Source organism: Ranitomeya variabilis, chromosome 3 (genome assembly GCF_051348905.1).
Source record: "Ranitomeya variabilis isolate aRanVar5 chromosome 3, aRanVar5.hap1, whole genome shotgun sequence".
Lineage (NCBI taxonomy): Eukaryota > Metazoa > Chordata > Amphibia > Anura > Dendrobatidae > Ranitomeya > Ranitomeya variabilis.
The window spans coordinates 199,625,873-199,642,645 of NC_135234.1; the positions used below are offsets into that span (position 1 = coordinate 199,625,873).

General features: G+C 43.8%; 1 protein-coding gene across 1 annotated transcript in view; it reads left to right on the top strand.

The window, feature by feature from the left end:
- Positions 1–16,773, top strand: part of LOC143817643 (synaptonemal complex protein 1-like) — a 446,817-nt gene that overhangs the window by 50,562 nt on the left and 379,482 nt on the right. The window contains exon 4 of the mRNA XM_077299136.1: positions 6,734–6,780. Coding sequence (XP_077155251.1) covers positions 6,734–6,780 — 47 coding nt within the window. The remainder of the gene's footprint in view (positions 1–6,733; positions 6,781–16,773) is intronic.

The following is a 16,773-nucleotide window of genomic DNA, read 5'->3' on the forward strand; positions in this document are numbered from 1 at the left end:
AGCAATTAAGATCGGCATTCACGGATATTAAAGGGACTCTGTCAGCACATAATGACTGTTCAAACCAACCGGTGCTTCATGATGCAGACAATCATTTAAATACATCTTCACACCTGCTTGGTTTCAATGTATCTCCACCCTTCTTTGGCCTGGAGACTGAGGTAAAACAAGCAGGTGGAAAGGTATATATAAATTATTGGCTCTGCCATGAAGCACTGAGTGGTGGGATATACTGTAGTTTGAACAGTCACTCTGTGCTGAAGAGTCACTTTAAAGCCTTTCAAAGGAGAATCATTCTAATAGAAGGATATAAGGAAAGGGTAAAAGAAGTTTAAGAGAGGGGAGGGGAAATAATAGAAGTCTGCAGTGGCTGTAAACAACAAGAAAATTATGGGTATCACTCCATAACAGAGATGCAAAAATCAAACAGGTGATTGTAGAGCTAATTGCAATGATCTTCTACATTCAGATCCAGGATGACTGTCTGTCACACCTGACACACCCGTGACAATAGGATTTTATCCTGGTTAAAATCAATTAAATGAATAAAGGTTATACTAACCTGTTTAAGTTGTGATAACAAAACATTAGAAAAGCCTGTAATCCTAGCTGCAGCAGGTCCACGGGTTCAGAGACCAAGTTAGGCCTCCTTCACATTTCCTGGTGATTCATGTACAGTTTAAATGCAATACTGGTGAGATCCGTGGTCCGTGTCCCATCCATATGTACGTATGTGACATCTGTGTGTCCATGTGCTGTCTGTGGTCCATATGTCTGTATTTCACATCCTTGTGCCGTTTGCGTGACGTCCATATGTCTGTCTGATACGTATCGGCGCCTGGAAAAATCAATACAGTTCGCGCTCATCCAAAGTGCCGGCTGGTGAAGGCAGCTCTCATCATTGTCTCCCTGTAGCAATTATGAAGGTACTATGGAATCTGATTGCGTGGGATAAAACGAATGTGAGAACAAAATTGAGACAAATAAACTGTATGTAACAAAGCAAGGAGTATAACATAAATTAACAGAGACAGTCCTGAAATTACAGCAAAGTGCACAGCACAAAACGGAAAAGTCCAGCAACTATGATAGCGGGGCGCGACCGCTAATACATGCAAGTCCAGCAGTTATATGAAGCAAGAATGCAACCGGCACTCCTACATGGTGGTCCAGAAATAGGTAGAAAGTGGAGCCGATACCTTTCAAGGAAGTCCAGAAATATGCAGGTGGAACACAACAAGGAGAAGGTTTTTCAATTTACCTCTTTTTGGGTTTAAAAGTCCCGCTCAAGTCCAGCACAGCAGCCCGCACAGAAGAGTCCAAGAATTAGTACTCAGATAATAGAAATGTCAGAAATTCTTACGGACCACAGCAGAACCAGAAATGTATAGCTCCTCTATTTAAAAGTTTGGACAAAAGATGACCACCACCAGGATCAGGAAGCAGCACAGAGGACTGAAGGCAGCTGGAAGTGATGAGGCAGAGCAGAGAGTGAATGAGCAGCAGCAGGAACTCCAGAAGAGTAGGAGGACGAGGGCAAAACAGGCTCCATAGAACATCCGGAAACCTTACTCTCCTGCTTGCCCTGAGATCAGCGCAACCAGGAGACACTGATGGGAGATGTATTCAGCAGCAGCTGTGTCCTGTGTTAAATAAAGAATTAATAAAAAAAAAAAAGACTGATGTTAATAATCTGGGACTAGCGTCAATTTCCCATAAGGTTCCCAGGCTATTAATAACAGCTCACAGGTGTTTGCTTAGCTTTTCCTATTGTATTTATGGGGGACCCCAGAAAAAGAATGACGTAGGGTCCTTCTATAAATTCAAACCAGCAAAGGCTAAACAGACAGCTGTGGGTTGATATTAATAGCCCATGAAGGGATCAGAAATATGCTCTCCCCACCTCAGGCTAGTAACATCAGCCACCATCCGCCCTAGAAATGGTACATCCATAAGATGCACCAAATCTGGCACTTAGTACTGTGGCGGTGGCCAGTGGGGTGATAGGGCAAAGTTTGATGTCACCTTTATATTGTCAGGTGACATGAAGCCCAGCGATTAGTAATGGAGAGATGTTTATAAGATCCCACCATTACTAACCCAATAGTCATATTGTTATAAAGACACAGCCAGAATAAAGTCCATTATTTGAAATACTAAACACCCTGGTATGCACATTTATTAAAAAATAAAAAACAGTTATACTCATCTGGTATGCACTTATTCCATTGAAACCCTTGTCCCCTGTAAAAACAGGAAATAATAAGCAAAAAAATACTCACTTTATGCCTAATTCACTGATGTCCCCTGTAAAAAAAAACTAAAATAATAAACAACCATATCCCTCACCTGTCCGAAATGTCATACTGTCCCACACCGTAATCCATCTCTGCGTTATGCACTTTACAACCTGTACGGTGCCATGATTTGACCATCCAGGTTGTTATTGATGGGAGAATGAAGTTGTGTGAGCGCAGCTACAGTGACGAACGGTGACATCATAGAGATCACCGCCCGTTATTGAAGCTGTGTTTCCATACTTCACTATGTGCTTCCGGCGCCAGCATATTAAATGCTACTGTCAGAGATTGACAGCAGCATTTAACATGTTAACAGTCACGGGTGGATCGCGATTCCACCCGCGGCTGTTAGGAGCACATGTCAACTAATGAAATCAGCTGACATGGAAAAGTTGAGGGATCATCCCCGGAGCCCGCAGCAAACAGGAAGAGGCAACCTTAGATGTACCTATATGTCTAAGGTTGGAAAAGGGTTAACAGTATTCAGTTTAGTTTATCATATGCAATGATGTTTCTCTTTAATACTTTATTACCATTATTCCTTCTCAACAATTTGCACTGATAAAATGTCCATACGATCTTTGTCCCATCATGTATTTCCACCTTGGTGCAATATTTTTTTAAAACTCCATCAGTATAAATGTAGTATCTTATTGTTAACTGGATTATGTTTTTTTCCTGAGGGAGAAGTATGGCACTTCGAAAAGCATAGACAAATTACAAAACGCAGAATATTTTAATGTGAATCTGAATTGCCTTCATTCACCAGCAGCACTGATTCTCCATATTTTTTCCTTTTACACTACTTAAGAAAAAAGACATTTCAGGTGGGAATGCATTGTGATTGAAACGCGTAAGGGACCCCAACTAAATGCAGGAGTCGTGTCATCATGTTATGATAGATTGGGGAGTTCAGAAAGGTTTCCCAGTTGAGCCAGTTAGTTATATGTATACCGTGTTAATTCTATATATTCACAGACCAAACTTTTACGGATGAGGTGAAATCAAATTTTATTTAATTTTTTTTATTTTATAAATGTCGTTATTTTTAATGAGAGCGAAGGGAGTGATTAAAATGTTTATACTTGCTTTTATATTGAAAAATGTAAATAAATATATATATATATATATATATATATATATATATATATATTTCCGTATATACTCGAGTATAAGCCGACCCGAGTATAAGCAGACCCCCTTAATTTTGCCACAAAAAACTGGGAAAACTTAATGACTCGAGTATAAGCCTAGGGTGGGAAATGCAGCAGCTACCGGTAAATGTCAACAGTAAAAATAGATACCAATAAAAGTAAAATTGATTGAGACATCAGTAGGTTAAGTGTTTTTGAATATCCATATTGAATCAGGAGCCCCATATAATGCTCCATAAAGTTTATGATGGCCCCATAAGATGCTCCATGTTAAAATATGCCCCATATAATCCTGCATGAAGGTTAATAATGGCCCCATAAGATGCTCCATAGACACATTTGCCCAATATAATTCTGCACAAATGTTGATTATGGCCCCATAAGATGCTCCATAAAGATATTTACCGTTACCGCTCATTACAGTAATGAATATGCGGCTCCACCTCTATGGGAGGTGGAGCCGCATATTCATTATTGTAATGAGCGGTACCATGTGACCGCTCAGCACAGGAAGAAGCTGGGGCGCCGGGGAGCCAGGGACCTGCAGGGACCGTGCCAGGAGCAGGTGAGTATAGTTAGACAGCCCCCGCTCCCCCTCCCCTGCCGACCCCTGGGTATGACTCAAGCATATGCCGAGAGGGGGACTTTCAGCCCTAAAAAATGGGCTAAAAATCTCCGCTTATACTCGAGTATATATGGTGTGTGTGTATATATATATATATATATATATATATATATATATATATATATTCACAAAAAAGGAACAGCACAAACTTTAAACTTATCTCCGGGTGCAATTTCCTCCAGGTAACCTGTTCACCGGTTAACTCAAATGCATAAAGTCCAAAAAAGAAGGCAGCACTCCATTTTCCATATGACTGTGCAGAGTTTAATCAGACCACATGTCTGTGCAGCGACGTTTCGGCTCTGAATGAGCCTTTCTCAAGCATTGAGAAAGGCTCATTCAGAGCCGAAACGTCGCTGCACAGACATGTGGTCTGATTAAACTCTGCACAGTCATATGGAAAATGGAGTGCTGCCTTCTTTTTTGGACTTACTATATATATATATATATATATATATATATATATATATATATATATATATATATATATATATATATATATACATACACTCACTGGCCACTTTATTAGGTACACCTGTCCAACTTCTTGTTAACACTTAATTTCTAATCAGCCAATCACATGGCGGCAACTCAGTGCATTTAGGCATGTAGACATGGTCAAGACAATCTCCTGCAGTTCAAACCAAGCATCAGTATGGGGAAGAAAGGTGATTTGAGTGCCTTTGAACGTGGCATGGTTGTTGGTGCCAGAAGGGCTGGTCTGAGTATTTCAGAAACTGCTGATCTACTGGGATTTTCACGCACAACCATCTCTAGGGTTTACAGAGAATGGTCCGAAAAAGAAAAAAAATCCAGTGAGCGGCAGTTCTGTGGGCGGAAATGCCTTGTTGATGCCAGAGGTCAGAGGAGAATGGGCAGACTGGTTCGAGCTGATAGAAAGGCAACAGTGACTCAAATCGCCACCCGTTACAACCAAGGTAGGCCTAAGAGCATCTCTGAACGCACAGTGCGTCGAACTTTGAGGCAGATGGGCTACAGCAGCAGAAGACCACACCGGGTACCACTCCTTTCAGCTAAGAACAGGAAACTGAGGCTACAATTTGTACAAGCTCATCGAAATTGGACAGTAGAAGATTGGAAAAACGTTGCTTGGTCTGATGAGTCTCGATTTCTGCTGCGACATTCGGATGGTAGGGTCAGAATTTGGCGTAAACAACATGAAAGCATGGATCCATCCTGCCTTGTATGGAGCATCTTTGGGATGTGCAGCCGACAAATCTGCGGCAACTGTGTGATGCCATCATGTCAATATGGACCAAAATCTCTGAGGAATGCTTCCAGCACCTTGTTGAATCTATGCCACGAAGAATTGAGGCAGTTCTGAAGGCAAAAGGGGGTCCAACCCGTTACTAGCATGGTATACCTAATAAAGTGGCCGGTGAGTGTATATATATATATATATATATATATATATATATATATATAGCCAAAAAAACAAAAAATCAGGCGGCACTGTCCTATTGTATTCTGGCTCCTCAGTGGAAATCAAGAACATATGTCCTACTATGCCGTACTTTAGAAGACTTCAGGTGCTCCTTCAAGGAAAACAGTCACTTAATCCAAAATATCTTGTAAGAACGAATAATGAGGGCACTCACCCGTCTTCATTAAAATTATTCCTTTATTTGCAAAAATACATCCAGAGAACCGATATGGCCGGGGGAGAGAGAGGGGGCCTCAGCTCACACGGGCTGAGGCCCCCTCTCTCTCCCCCGGCCATATCGGTTCTCTGGATGTATTTTTGCAAATAAAGGAATAATTTTAATGAAGACGGGTGAGTGCCCTCATTATTCGTTCTTACAAGATATATATATATATATATATATATATATATATATATATATATATATATATATATGTGTTTTACTTTAGTAAGTACTTTGTTCAGTAACCCTAAGGGAGTTGAACCTGCAAACATCACATCACGGACTGCACTGACAATGTCATGCAGACTGACAACTGGCTCCTTGTTGCCCAACCTCATATTATTATCAGTGCACAGACATCTAGAAACACTGCACTATATTTGCTTGTAACAACACAGGTCAGCCTAGTCAAACTTTTACAAGCTTGAAAAATGTCCACCCAACAAGTTTAGGTGCTTCAGGGGAATTGAACATGAATATGGATGGCATTGGAACACTAGACACACCTATTTACAAATTTCATCTGCGTCATCATTCAAGCGTTCATTTTTGCAATTTATCTCAATGTATTTAGACCTACTTGTGTAAATAAAATGTAATTCTTTAAATATCTTTTAGAGAAAGGCACTATTAGTGTCCTCGGGCCCTTTTGGTATATATTTTTTGTAGTTAAATCAATTAAATGTAAAGGTCTTTTGTACAGTATCTTATTCTACTAAATTTTTAGCCTTTAAAGTAAGTATGACAGGTTCTCCTCCTTTTTGACCCCCCATGTGTGACTTCTTTATAGACTGCACAGCTCTTATATTCTCACATTGGCAGTTGATGGAGCAGCATGTGAACAGACCCAGCTATCAACAACTTGCTCTATGTGCAGTGTTATTCAATTGTTAACATGATGAAGTGGACAACCTCTTTAATGTAAACTTGTCGGCTTTAAGAGTATGTATATTCTAATTACCTGTTCTATACTTTTATCTTTTTTAGATTGTGTGCCGCTAAAAGTTTCACCAATAGCAGTTAGTGAAGAGGAGGTATGTTTATACTTTTCCTTAACCTTTGCTAGGTTTTTGTAACCTGAAAGTTTCAGTTTTTGGGTAATTTCCTGAGTGCTATTTTCCATAGTTTTCTGAATGTTTTTTGATATCTAAAACAATGAAGAAAACGATAACATTTTTGTGTCGGAAGTGGTGAAAAAACATTGGGTCTTTTCTTGGCTGTCCCATTGACTTGTTTAGCAAATGATTGAGCATCTTCCTAGTGGAAACACTTGAGGAATGCTCATGTAACTTCTTTTTAACCCCTTTCCATAATGGCAATTTTCCGTTATTGGACTTTCTTTTTTTTCTCACCTTCCAAGAGCCACACCTTTTTTTATTTTTCCATTGATATAGCAATCTGTGAGCTTGTTTTTTTGTGGAACGAGTTATACTTTTGAATGACACTATCCATTTTATCATTTCCATGCTCAACAAAATTGCAAAAAATAGGGATATTTGTGTACTCACCATAAAATCCTTTTCTCCAAGCCAATCATTGAGGGACACAGACCATGGGTGTTATGCTGCTGCCACTTGGAGGCTGACACTAAGTTGAAAGAAAAAGAGTTTGCTCCTCCTCTGCAGTATACACCCTCCTGCTGGCTCCCAGTGAACCAGTTCAGTGCAAAAGAAGTAGGATATCATTAACATCATATTAGAGTACAACACATCAAATTAAAGAAAAACAAGCGCAAGCCAAAATATTAACAGGGTGGGTGCTGTGTCCCGCAATAATTGGCTAGGAGAAACGGATTTTACGGTGAGTACACAAAAATCCCTATTTCTCCTTCACCTCATTGGGGGACACAGACCATGGGATGTCCCAAAGGAGTCCCTTGGAATGGAACCACATCACAGATCGAACCCCATGTACCAACTGACTAAAGTTGCGCTACCGCCACTTGCAGAATACATCTGCGAGGTGCCGCATGTGCAGAAGTCTGAGAGCGTAGGCTGTATCAAGTTGCAGTCTTGCAGACCTGTTCTGCCGACGCCTGATCCCGAATGGCACAAAAAGAACGTCCACCAACCGAGTAGAGTGTGCCTTAATCTCCACTGGGATAAGCTTGTCTCTGATGCAGTAAAACTTCTGAAAAGCCAAATGAATCAATTTAGTATTGTGGCCCTGAAGCGGCCAAACCCTGCCTGAGACCCTCAGGAAGCACAAATAGGGTGTCTGACCTACTGAAGGGCGCCGTCTTCAAGACGCGCCTTCTGAGAGCCCTTACTATGTCAAGGGTGCGAAAAGTTCATTTCACCCGATGCACCGGTACTGGACGAAAAGAGATGACCACCTTGTCCTGGGGGGAAAATCAGGAAAGGAATTCGACCGGACAGAGTGGCTAGCTCTGAGACTTGTCTAATAGACAGCACTACAAAAAGAAAAAATGACTTTTAGAGACATCCTGCAACAGTTTGAAAGGCGTCTGCTAAAGAGCACCCGGGACCAATATAAGGTCCCAGGCCTCTAACGGCATACTATAGGGGAATACCACATGGGAGACTCCCTGAAACAAAATGCTCACTTACAGAATGAAAGTAATCCAGCCATGGAATAAAACAGATAAGGCCAAGATCTGGCCTTTGAGAGAGAGAGAGAGAAAGAGCTGAGCGCTAAACCTGATTCCAGACCAGTCTAGAGAAATTCCCAAAATGGAGGGAACAGAGAAGAAACAAGGATGTCCATGGTGCCTGCACCGTGAAAAAGGTTTTCAGGTGTGCTGATAAATGCTAGCTGATGCAGGCTTCCCAATGCTAATCAGGGTGGGAAACCCCTGATGAGAGAACCCAGCTTATGATTGCTCGTAGGCTTCAATGGCCAAGCCGTTAAACACAGGGCCCCTGAGTTCTCATGACAAAACGGTCATTGGCAGAGCAGATCTGGATAATCCGGCAGTCACCACGGGACATCTGCGACTATCTGCACTAAATCTGCATATCACGCCCAGAGTGGCCAAACCTGGATTACTGGAGTCCCCTCCGCTTAGATATTCCTGATGACCCTCGGAAGTAAAGAAAGCGGGGAAAAAACACATACGGAAGACTAAACTGAAGCCACAGAGAGACCTTTGCATGCACCTTGATGGTCTAGGGATCCTGAGACCAAGCTCTGAAGTGGAGTACCTTGGCGTTCAATCTTGAAACCATCAGATCCATGTCCGGAGTCCTTAAACGAATACATATCTGTCGAAAGACCTCCCACTGTCCCAAAGCGAGACTTTGATGGCTAGGAAAAACTGCCGCCCAGTTTTTTACGCCTGGGATATGGATTGCTGAAAATACTGAGTCTTTCATCTCTGCCCATCTGAGAATATGGGCTACCTCGTGCATGGCTACCCTGCTGTGGGTACCCCCTTTAATGATTGATACATGTGACAGTCATGGCTTTGTCCGAATGAATTCGGATGAGGTGACCCGCCAGGAGATAATGGAACTACTGCAGGGCTATCCTGAATGCTCAGATTTCCCAGACAATAATCAGAAGGCTCGACTCCCGAGTAGACCAGCGTCTCTGAGTCGTGAGGTGACGAAGAATACTCCCCAGCCAAGGAGACTGGCATCGGTAGTCACCACTAGCCATTAAACCAGGAGAAAGGATTTCCCCTGGAAGAGAGAAGACCTCAATGTCCACCACCTGAGAGGTTTCCTGACCCGTCGGGACAAGCGGCACTGGTGATCGAGGGAAAACAGGTTCATGCTGCAGGGGACGGAGATGCAGCTGAATTAAAAGAGACATTTTCTATTGCTGCCACCATTTTTCCCCAGTGCCTTCATGGCAAACCAGATAGATTGATAGGATGAGTGGCTAAGTGCACGGGCTCCTTGTTGAAGGGCTCGGACCTTGTCTTGAGGGAGAATCACTAACCCTCGGAGGTATCCAGGGTCATTCCGAAAAAGGATATCCACTGGGCTTGAACAAGGGAAGACCTGTATACATTTATCAGCGAGCTCAGGTGAGGAAAAGTATCGCCAGTGATGCGAAGGCAGTTTGTGCATTCCTGGAAGGACGGACCCCTGATTAGAAGGTCGTCTGAGTAGGGCAGTATGATCACACCCCGAGAGTGCAAGATGACATGATGGCCATCATGACCTTCGAGAGCACTGTGTGAACTGAAAATGCTGTTTGGGAATGGCAAAGCACAGGAATGTCTAGAGAGGGGAAAATTAGAATATGGAGGAAAGCATCCCTTTGTCGTTGGATGCTAGAAACGCCCCTCTTTTATCGATGAGTTTGCATAATACTTGGTGGGATCTAATCCCAAGATTCCAGCGCTTCTAGGCTGTAGTGCTAACCACTGAACCAACGTGCTGCATTAGAGAGATAGAGGAATCATCCGAGTCAGGCTGGCGAAGACCCTGACTGATAGAGGAAGAATCATGAAGGGGCTGTATCGCTGTGACCAGTGACACCATGGGTTGCAACACCATGGTAGTATAGTGCAGTCTGGATCCCAGCCCCAGCAAAGTGAGGCTGTACCACAGAATACCCCCTGACACGTTAATCCAATGCATCCTTTGCAGGGAAAACCAATGGGGCCTCAGGGGCAGAGCACTTACCCTTGACTGTTGCCCAAGGGTGCTGCAGGTCCAAAAAACTATGGTGGGATTTTGATCCCAGGACCCCATGCAGCCAAATTAATGACCGAATTTCAAACAGGTTCGAGCAGAACCCCTTGAGCCCTTCGTGAATCAATGGTGTACGAAAAAGAATTTGTTGTTGACGCCAGAAAGGACATCTCAGCCTTGCTGCAGAGGAAATTTTCTCTTTCCTCCGGTTTCATCAGAGACAAGCTGAACCAGCTTCACTCTAAATAAACGGCCAGTCTGGTAAGGAAGAAATGTCAGAGACTTTTTTGCACCCAGAGTCCGTTTTCTATTTACTGAGCCATAATGTCCCTCTGAAGGTGATGGCATTTACCGCTGATAATGCAGCGCCTCTAGCCGCATCCAAAGCGGCGTCCAGAAGAAAATGGCTTTAGCTACCCCCGCCGCTGCAAACAATGGATAGTGCTGAATCTGAGTCCTCAAAGACGGAGCGAGTAAGGTTCTCTGAAGGTCTGTGGGTAATGATCCATCTGGCCAGGATAGAAGGATTCTGAATACCGGACAAAATACTGGCGGGTTCACAGCAGGAGATTCAGCTCAAGCTTTCCTCAGATCAGCTGAAACAGGGGGTACCTCGCCTCAAGAGGCTTCTGACCTGTGAGGTGTTTATCAGGTCGCTCTCAGCACCGGTTAAGTATAACCCGGACCTCCGGGTGAATGGTAAATTCTGTATGAGGGTGATTAGTCCTCTTGAAGGACACTGTGTGTTCCGGGACAGAACCGGAATCCTCGTCAACCTTTAGAGTCTGATTGACGGCCTCAATAAGCGAGTCCCCCATTTTCTTGAACTCTGGGAAGTGCACATCTGGGGAAATGTTCAATTCAAACTCAGAGTCTTGTTCTCTGGTGAAGGAGAGCGAGAAACAGAGCTCACGGACACCAAGGGCCCGAGATTGCTCGGGTAATCGTACCACGGATCCTATTTCTAGACCCCTGTATGTTTCTAGAATACTTGCGGCCCCTGTTAGCCGATGACTCCCGTGTAGGAGAGGATCCATTTATATCAGACCTGCTAACGCTCCGATCCACAGAGGAATCACGGAGGGATTCAATCTCTTAGGCCAGAGAAGCCGTGGATTTCTACAGTAACGAAGCCCACTCAGGGGAACTAGGTACACTGGGATTGGGGCGGCGGAGGGCTCCTGAACGGGTTGCGGGCTTTGCAAATTAAATAGGACTAATAGTCTTATTAGACCCTTTGGGAGCTTGGACCATAACAAGGTGTCATGGCGCCTTTAAGACTGGGAAATACTACAGGGGGAAACGGCAGGGGTAGATAGCAGTGTTTCCTTACCCGGGTACTGATGTTCCTGGAGTCCGCATTGGATTAGCACTATGTTTTTGCACTAAGAGTCGCCCGCCAGGTGCTGTGCAGTAGTAGTGCCCCTTTAATGCAAAGCCATCACCTCTGTGTGAGCCGGCCGGGTAGACCAAGATGGCCACTGGGAGTTGCAGAGGCGGTAAAGTCTCGCAGAGAGTGAGAGGTGCCAAGTCAGGGGGGCAGAGCCACGGTCGCGATGTCATTTAGTGAGCGGAGCCTTGTGACTTCCATGAATCGACTCGGGGCCTAAATGTCTGCAGCCGGCGGGAGCGTTACCAGGGGTAGACGTGAGGGGGCATTGGGGGAGGCTGAGAAAAGCGAGCGCTCCCGTCCCAGGCAAGAAGTGCCAGATAAGTGGGTGGAGCTGCCTTAGCGCGCCATAGTGCGGGCACGGCTTCCGGGATGCGGCCTACACATCGGCCGAAGCCCGGGGCTACATTTTTCAGCACCGGCCGGCGCTGATAGAAAAAGGGGATCCAGACGTGCACCCTCGCTGCCAGAATGAGCCCCCTTGCCAGTGTCACCCCAGATTGCCTGTTCAGAGCCCTCCAACCCCGGCACTTTCCCAGAGAAGCTGCCGGGTGGCAGGTAACTCAGCTGTTGGATGGTGCAGGGATGAAGGGATCACCCTCAATCCACCATCCTTTTAATAGGGAGGTGGAGAGGGACCATTCGCCTCTTTGTACCATCCGCTTTAACAGTGGTGGTACAGTAGGGGCTGCTCGGACGCCAAAGAGAGGGTGCCTCTGTACATCCACGGAGTTCAAGCCCCCTTGTGGACAGGCCAGTTGTCTGACATTAGGCCTGGCTGCAGAAGAGGATACATGGAGGCGATACTCCATGTGCTCGTCTGTTGATGGTGCGGGGAGATCGGTGCCCTTTAAGGGACCCGTTGGCCCCAAAAACCAGCTCAGTATTTGTAAGCCAAAACCAGGAGTGGAACAATTAGAGGAAAAGTATAATAGAAACATATGCACCACTTCTGCATTTATCACCCACTCCTGGTTTTGGCTTACAAATAGTGATGTAAAATACTGACCAAATACTGCAAGTGTGACGGCAGCCTAACATCCACGGTCTGTGTTCCCCAATGAGGCGAAGGAGAAAAAGTGTTATTCCGCAATTGTTATCTAGGTTTCATTTTTACAGCTTTATACAATAAAAATGACCTGGCAGTATGAGTTTCTTTGTCAGTACATTTACAGCAATACCAAACATGCATATGCTTTCTTTATGTAAAAAAATATGTGTAAATTAAGAAAATAAATAAATTAACATGCTTCGCTATTTCCTAAGACCCATAACATTTTCATTTTTCGGTTGATGAGGTTGAGTGAAGATGTTTTTATTGATACCATTTTGGGGTAGATATGATGTTATGATCACCTTTTATTTCCTTTTTTTTCAATGTTGGAGAAGCCAAAATGAATCGCAGTTCAAGGGTTTTGATTTTTTTTCCAGATACGCTGTTTACCAGCTGAGTTAACTATTTTCACATCTTGAGATATTGGACTTTTACAGACATAGAGATACCACATATGTGTATTTTTTTATACTTTTATTTTTACTTGGGATGATTTGAACTTTTGTATATATTTTTAAAAACTTTTTGTTTTATCGTTTCACTATACTATATTGTCTGATTGCTTATGACACTATGTCTACAACAATTCAATAGTATTGCTGTATATAGGGAAAAAATGGTTTCCTATAAAGACCAGCCAAGGGCTGGCTTTCACAGGACTACTGTCATAAAAAACACTGTAATGACAACCTGTCGGCACCCCACGAGAGTTGGCTTTCTAACGGTGCGCCCTCCAAGCCGCATGCACAGATTGATAGTGGTGTTTTATAACAGCCATTCCAGTCGTCTCTTTTACTGGCCGAAGGTGGCTAAATAAAACAGCTATCATCTGCTGGCAAAGAGGTTGCAGGCACGTTAAACACATGGCTTCCATTAAAAGCCAGGAGTGTTTAAAGAAACTCAAAATCCTGAACATAAGAACAGTAAGTTATTTTTACATAGGAAGGAATATGTCCATTCTTTTGAGTGCTTTTTAGCGTTTTTTGTGTGCAGCCAACACTACCAACAAAGATGCAGTGTGGTTATACACACTATTTTAATGCTGAAGCCATAGTAAGTTTTTGACATAAAGGATAGTAAGTGGCAAAGATCACTCTGTGCCACTGCTACATTGTAACACTGCAGGTGAATGGAGTCAGTTTGCGACTCACAGGGTACAGCAAGAAACAAGTTGCAAAAAGTCAAAACGAGTTTGAATTTTTGCAACTTGCTTGTTGTGGGTCACAAGGCAACTTCATTCACCTTGTGCTGTGTTGTAGCAGTGGCACAGAGTCTAGAATCTGGAAGATGCGCCTATTCTGGCACTTGGCCACTCTCTTCCCACTCCCGTGTAGCGGTGGGATATGGGGTAATGAAGGGTTAATGTCACCTTGCTATTGTAAGGTGACATTAAGCCAGATTAATAATGGAGAGGCGTCAATTATGACACCTATCCATTATGAATCCAATAGTACGAAATGGTTAATAAAACATACACACATTATTTCAAAGTATTTTAATGAAATAAAGACATTAACCCCTTCAGACCATCTGAAGGGGTTAAATCATTTTACAGCCAGGAGCTCTGCTAAAGCGGTGCTCGTGCGTGTAAGAACCCCGGGGAATGAATGGAAAGCAGGGTGACCTGTAGTTACCTTGAGTTGCGGTGATGCGCCCTCTGCTGGATGTCCTCATATGAACTCTAGCATGGGAACCCTTTATTTTACAAGCTACAGCGCCCAAATTTTGCACATACACACTACTAACAGTAGTGTGGAATATGCAATAAAAAAGGGGATATGAGGTAGTTTACTGTATGTAAACCATGTCTCATATCATGTCGGGTTTGTGAAGGAGAAATGAAAAGCCGGCAATTGAATTACCGGCTTTTCTATAGAACACTGCTGCGTATTTCTCGCAAGTCACACTGCTGGTCCATGTGTAATCCGTATTTTTCTCGCCCCCATAGACTTTCATTGGCAATTTTTTTGCGCAATATGGTGAAAAACGCAGCATGCTGCGATTTTCTACGGCCTTAGAAGACTGTATAATACGGATCCGTAAAATACGGCTGATAGGAGCTGAGTCATAGAGAATCATTGGGCCGTGTGTTATGCGTATTTTCCGGATGTATTTTCTGCGCTCATATGTCCGTAAAACTCGCTAGTGTGACGCCGGCCTAATTGTTAAAGGCATAGCTCCCAACCATCCCTCATACTGCGGGACTGTCCCGATTTTGAGGCTGTGCCCGCAGTCCAACACGGGGCCCTGCTTCTCCCACACAGCCAGCAGGAGAAGCAGCTGACACGCCCCCTTGTATTAGGCCACGCCCCCCCTCCGTATCTTCTTCCGGGTGCAGTGGTTCAGAGAGGGAGAGAGGACATTCTGAGGTACGTGTGTGTAAGTGTGTACTGCACACATACATGCAGCTGGCCCTGCTGTGCTTATAGTACAAGGCATGATAACCAGGAGTAATGGCAGCAGTTAGAGCAATCCAGTGCAGCCGGTTAGTAATAGGCACAGTATATACATATATATATATGTATTCTTTATATACTACAGCAGTTATGGAGTGGTGCCAGTAGATAGTGATGTCTGAGTGCATGCAGAGTTCGCAGAGCTGGGCTACATTGCAATGAGCAGGATCTGTGAGGCAGCAGTGTGGGCAGCGAAAGGTGCTGAAATCTTTGCCTGCATTGTAAGCAGGAGCTGCTGGGACACATCTACAGCCCCAGCTGTACACTGGCATAGTCATGTGGGGCCATTATACTATACACAGCATCATGTAGGGCCATTATACAGTACGCAGCATTATGTGCGGCCATTATACTGTACGTAGCATCATGTGGGGCCATTATACTGTATGCAGCATCATGTGGGGCCATTATATTGTATGCAGCATCATGTGTGGCCATTATACAGTATGGAGCATCATGTGTGGCCATTATACAGTATGGAGCATCATGTGTGGCCATTATACAGTATGGAGTATCATGTATGGCCATTATACAGTATGGAGCATCATGTGTGGCCATTATACAGTATTGAGCATCAAGTGTGGCCATTCTACAATATGGAGCGTCATGTGTGGCCATTATACAGTATGGAGCACTGTGTAGACATTATTCAGTATGGAGCACTGTGTGGACATTATACAGTATTGAGCATCGTGTGTGGTCATTATACAGTATGGAGCATCATGTGAGGCCATTATACATTATGGAGCACTGTGTGGACATTATGCAGTATGGAGCATCATGTGTGGCCATTATACTGTATGCATCATCATGTGTGGCCATTATACAGTATGGAGCCCTGTGTGGCCATTATACAGTATTGAGCATCATGTGTGGCCATTATACAGGATGGAGTACTGTGTGGACATTATACAGTATTGAGCATCATGTGTGGCCAATATACTGTATGGAGCATTGCGTGGGGCCATTATACAGTATTGAGCACTGTGTGGCCATTATACTGTATAGAGCATCATGTGAGGGCATTATACAGTATGGAGCATTATTTGGGGCCATTATACAGTATGGAGAACTGAGTGGCCATTATTCAGTATGGAGAATCATGTGGGGCCATTATACAGTATGGAGCATCATGTGAGGCCATTATACAGTAAGGAGCACTGTGTGGACATTATATAGTATGGAGCATCATGTGAGGCCATTATACAGTATGGAGCATCATGTGAGGCCATTATACAGTATGGAGCATAATGTCTGGCCATTATACTGTATGCATCATCATGTTTGGCCATTATACTGTAAGCATCATGTGTGGCCATTATACAGTATGGAGCACTGTGTGGAAATTATACAGTATGGAGCATCATGTGGGGCCATTATATAGTATGGAGCATCATGTGTGGCCATTATACAGTATTGAGCATCGTGATGCGATTATACAGTATCGAGCATCATGTGAGGCTATTATACAGTATGGAGCACTGTGTCGACATTATACAGTATTGAGCATCATGTGAGGC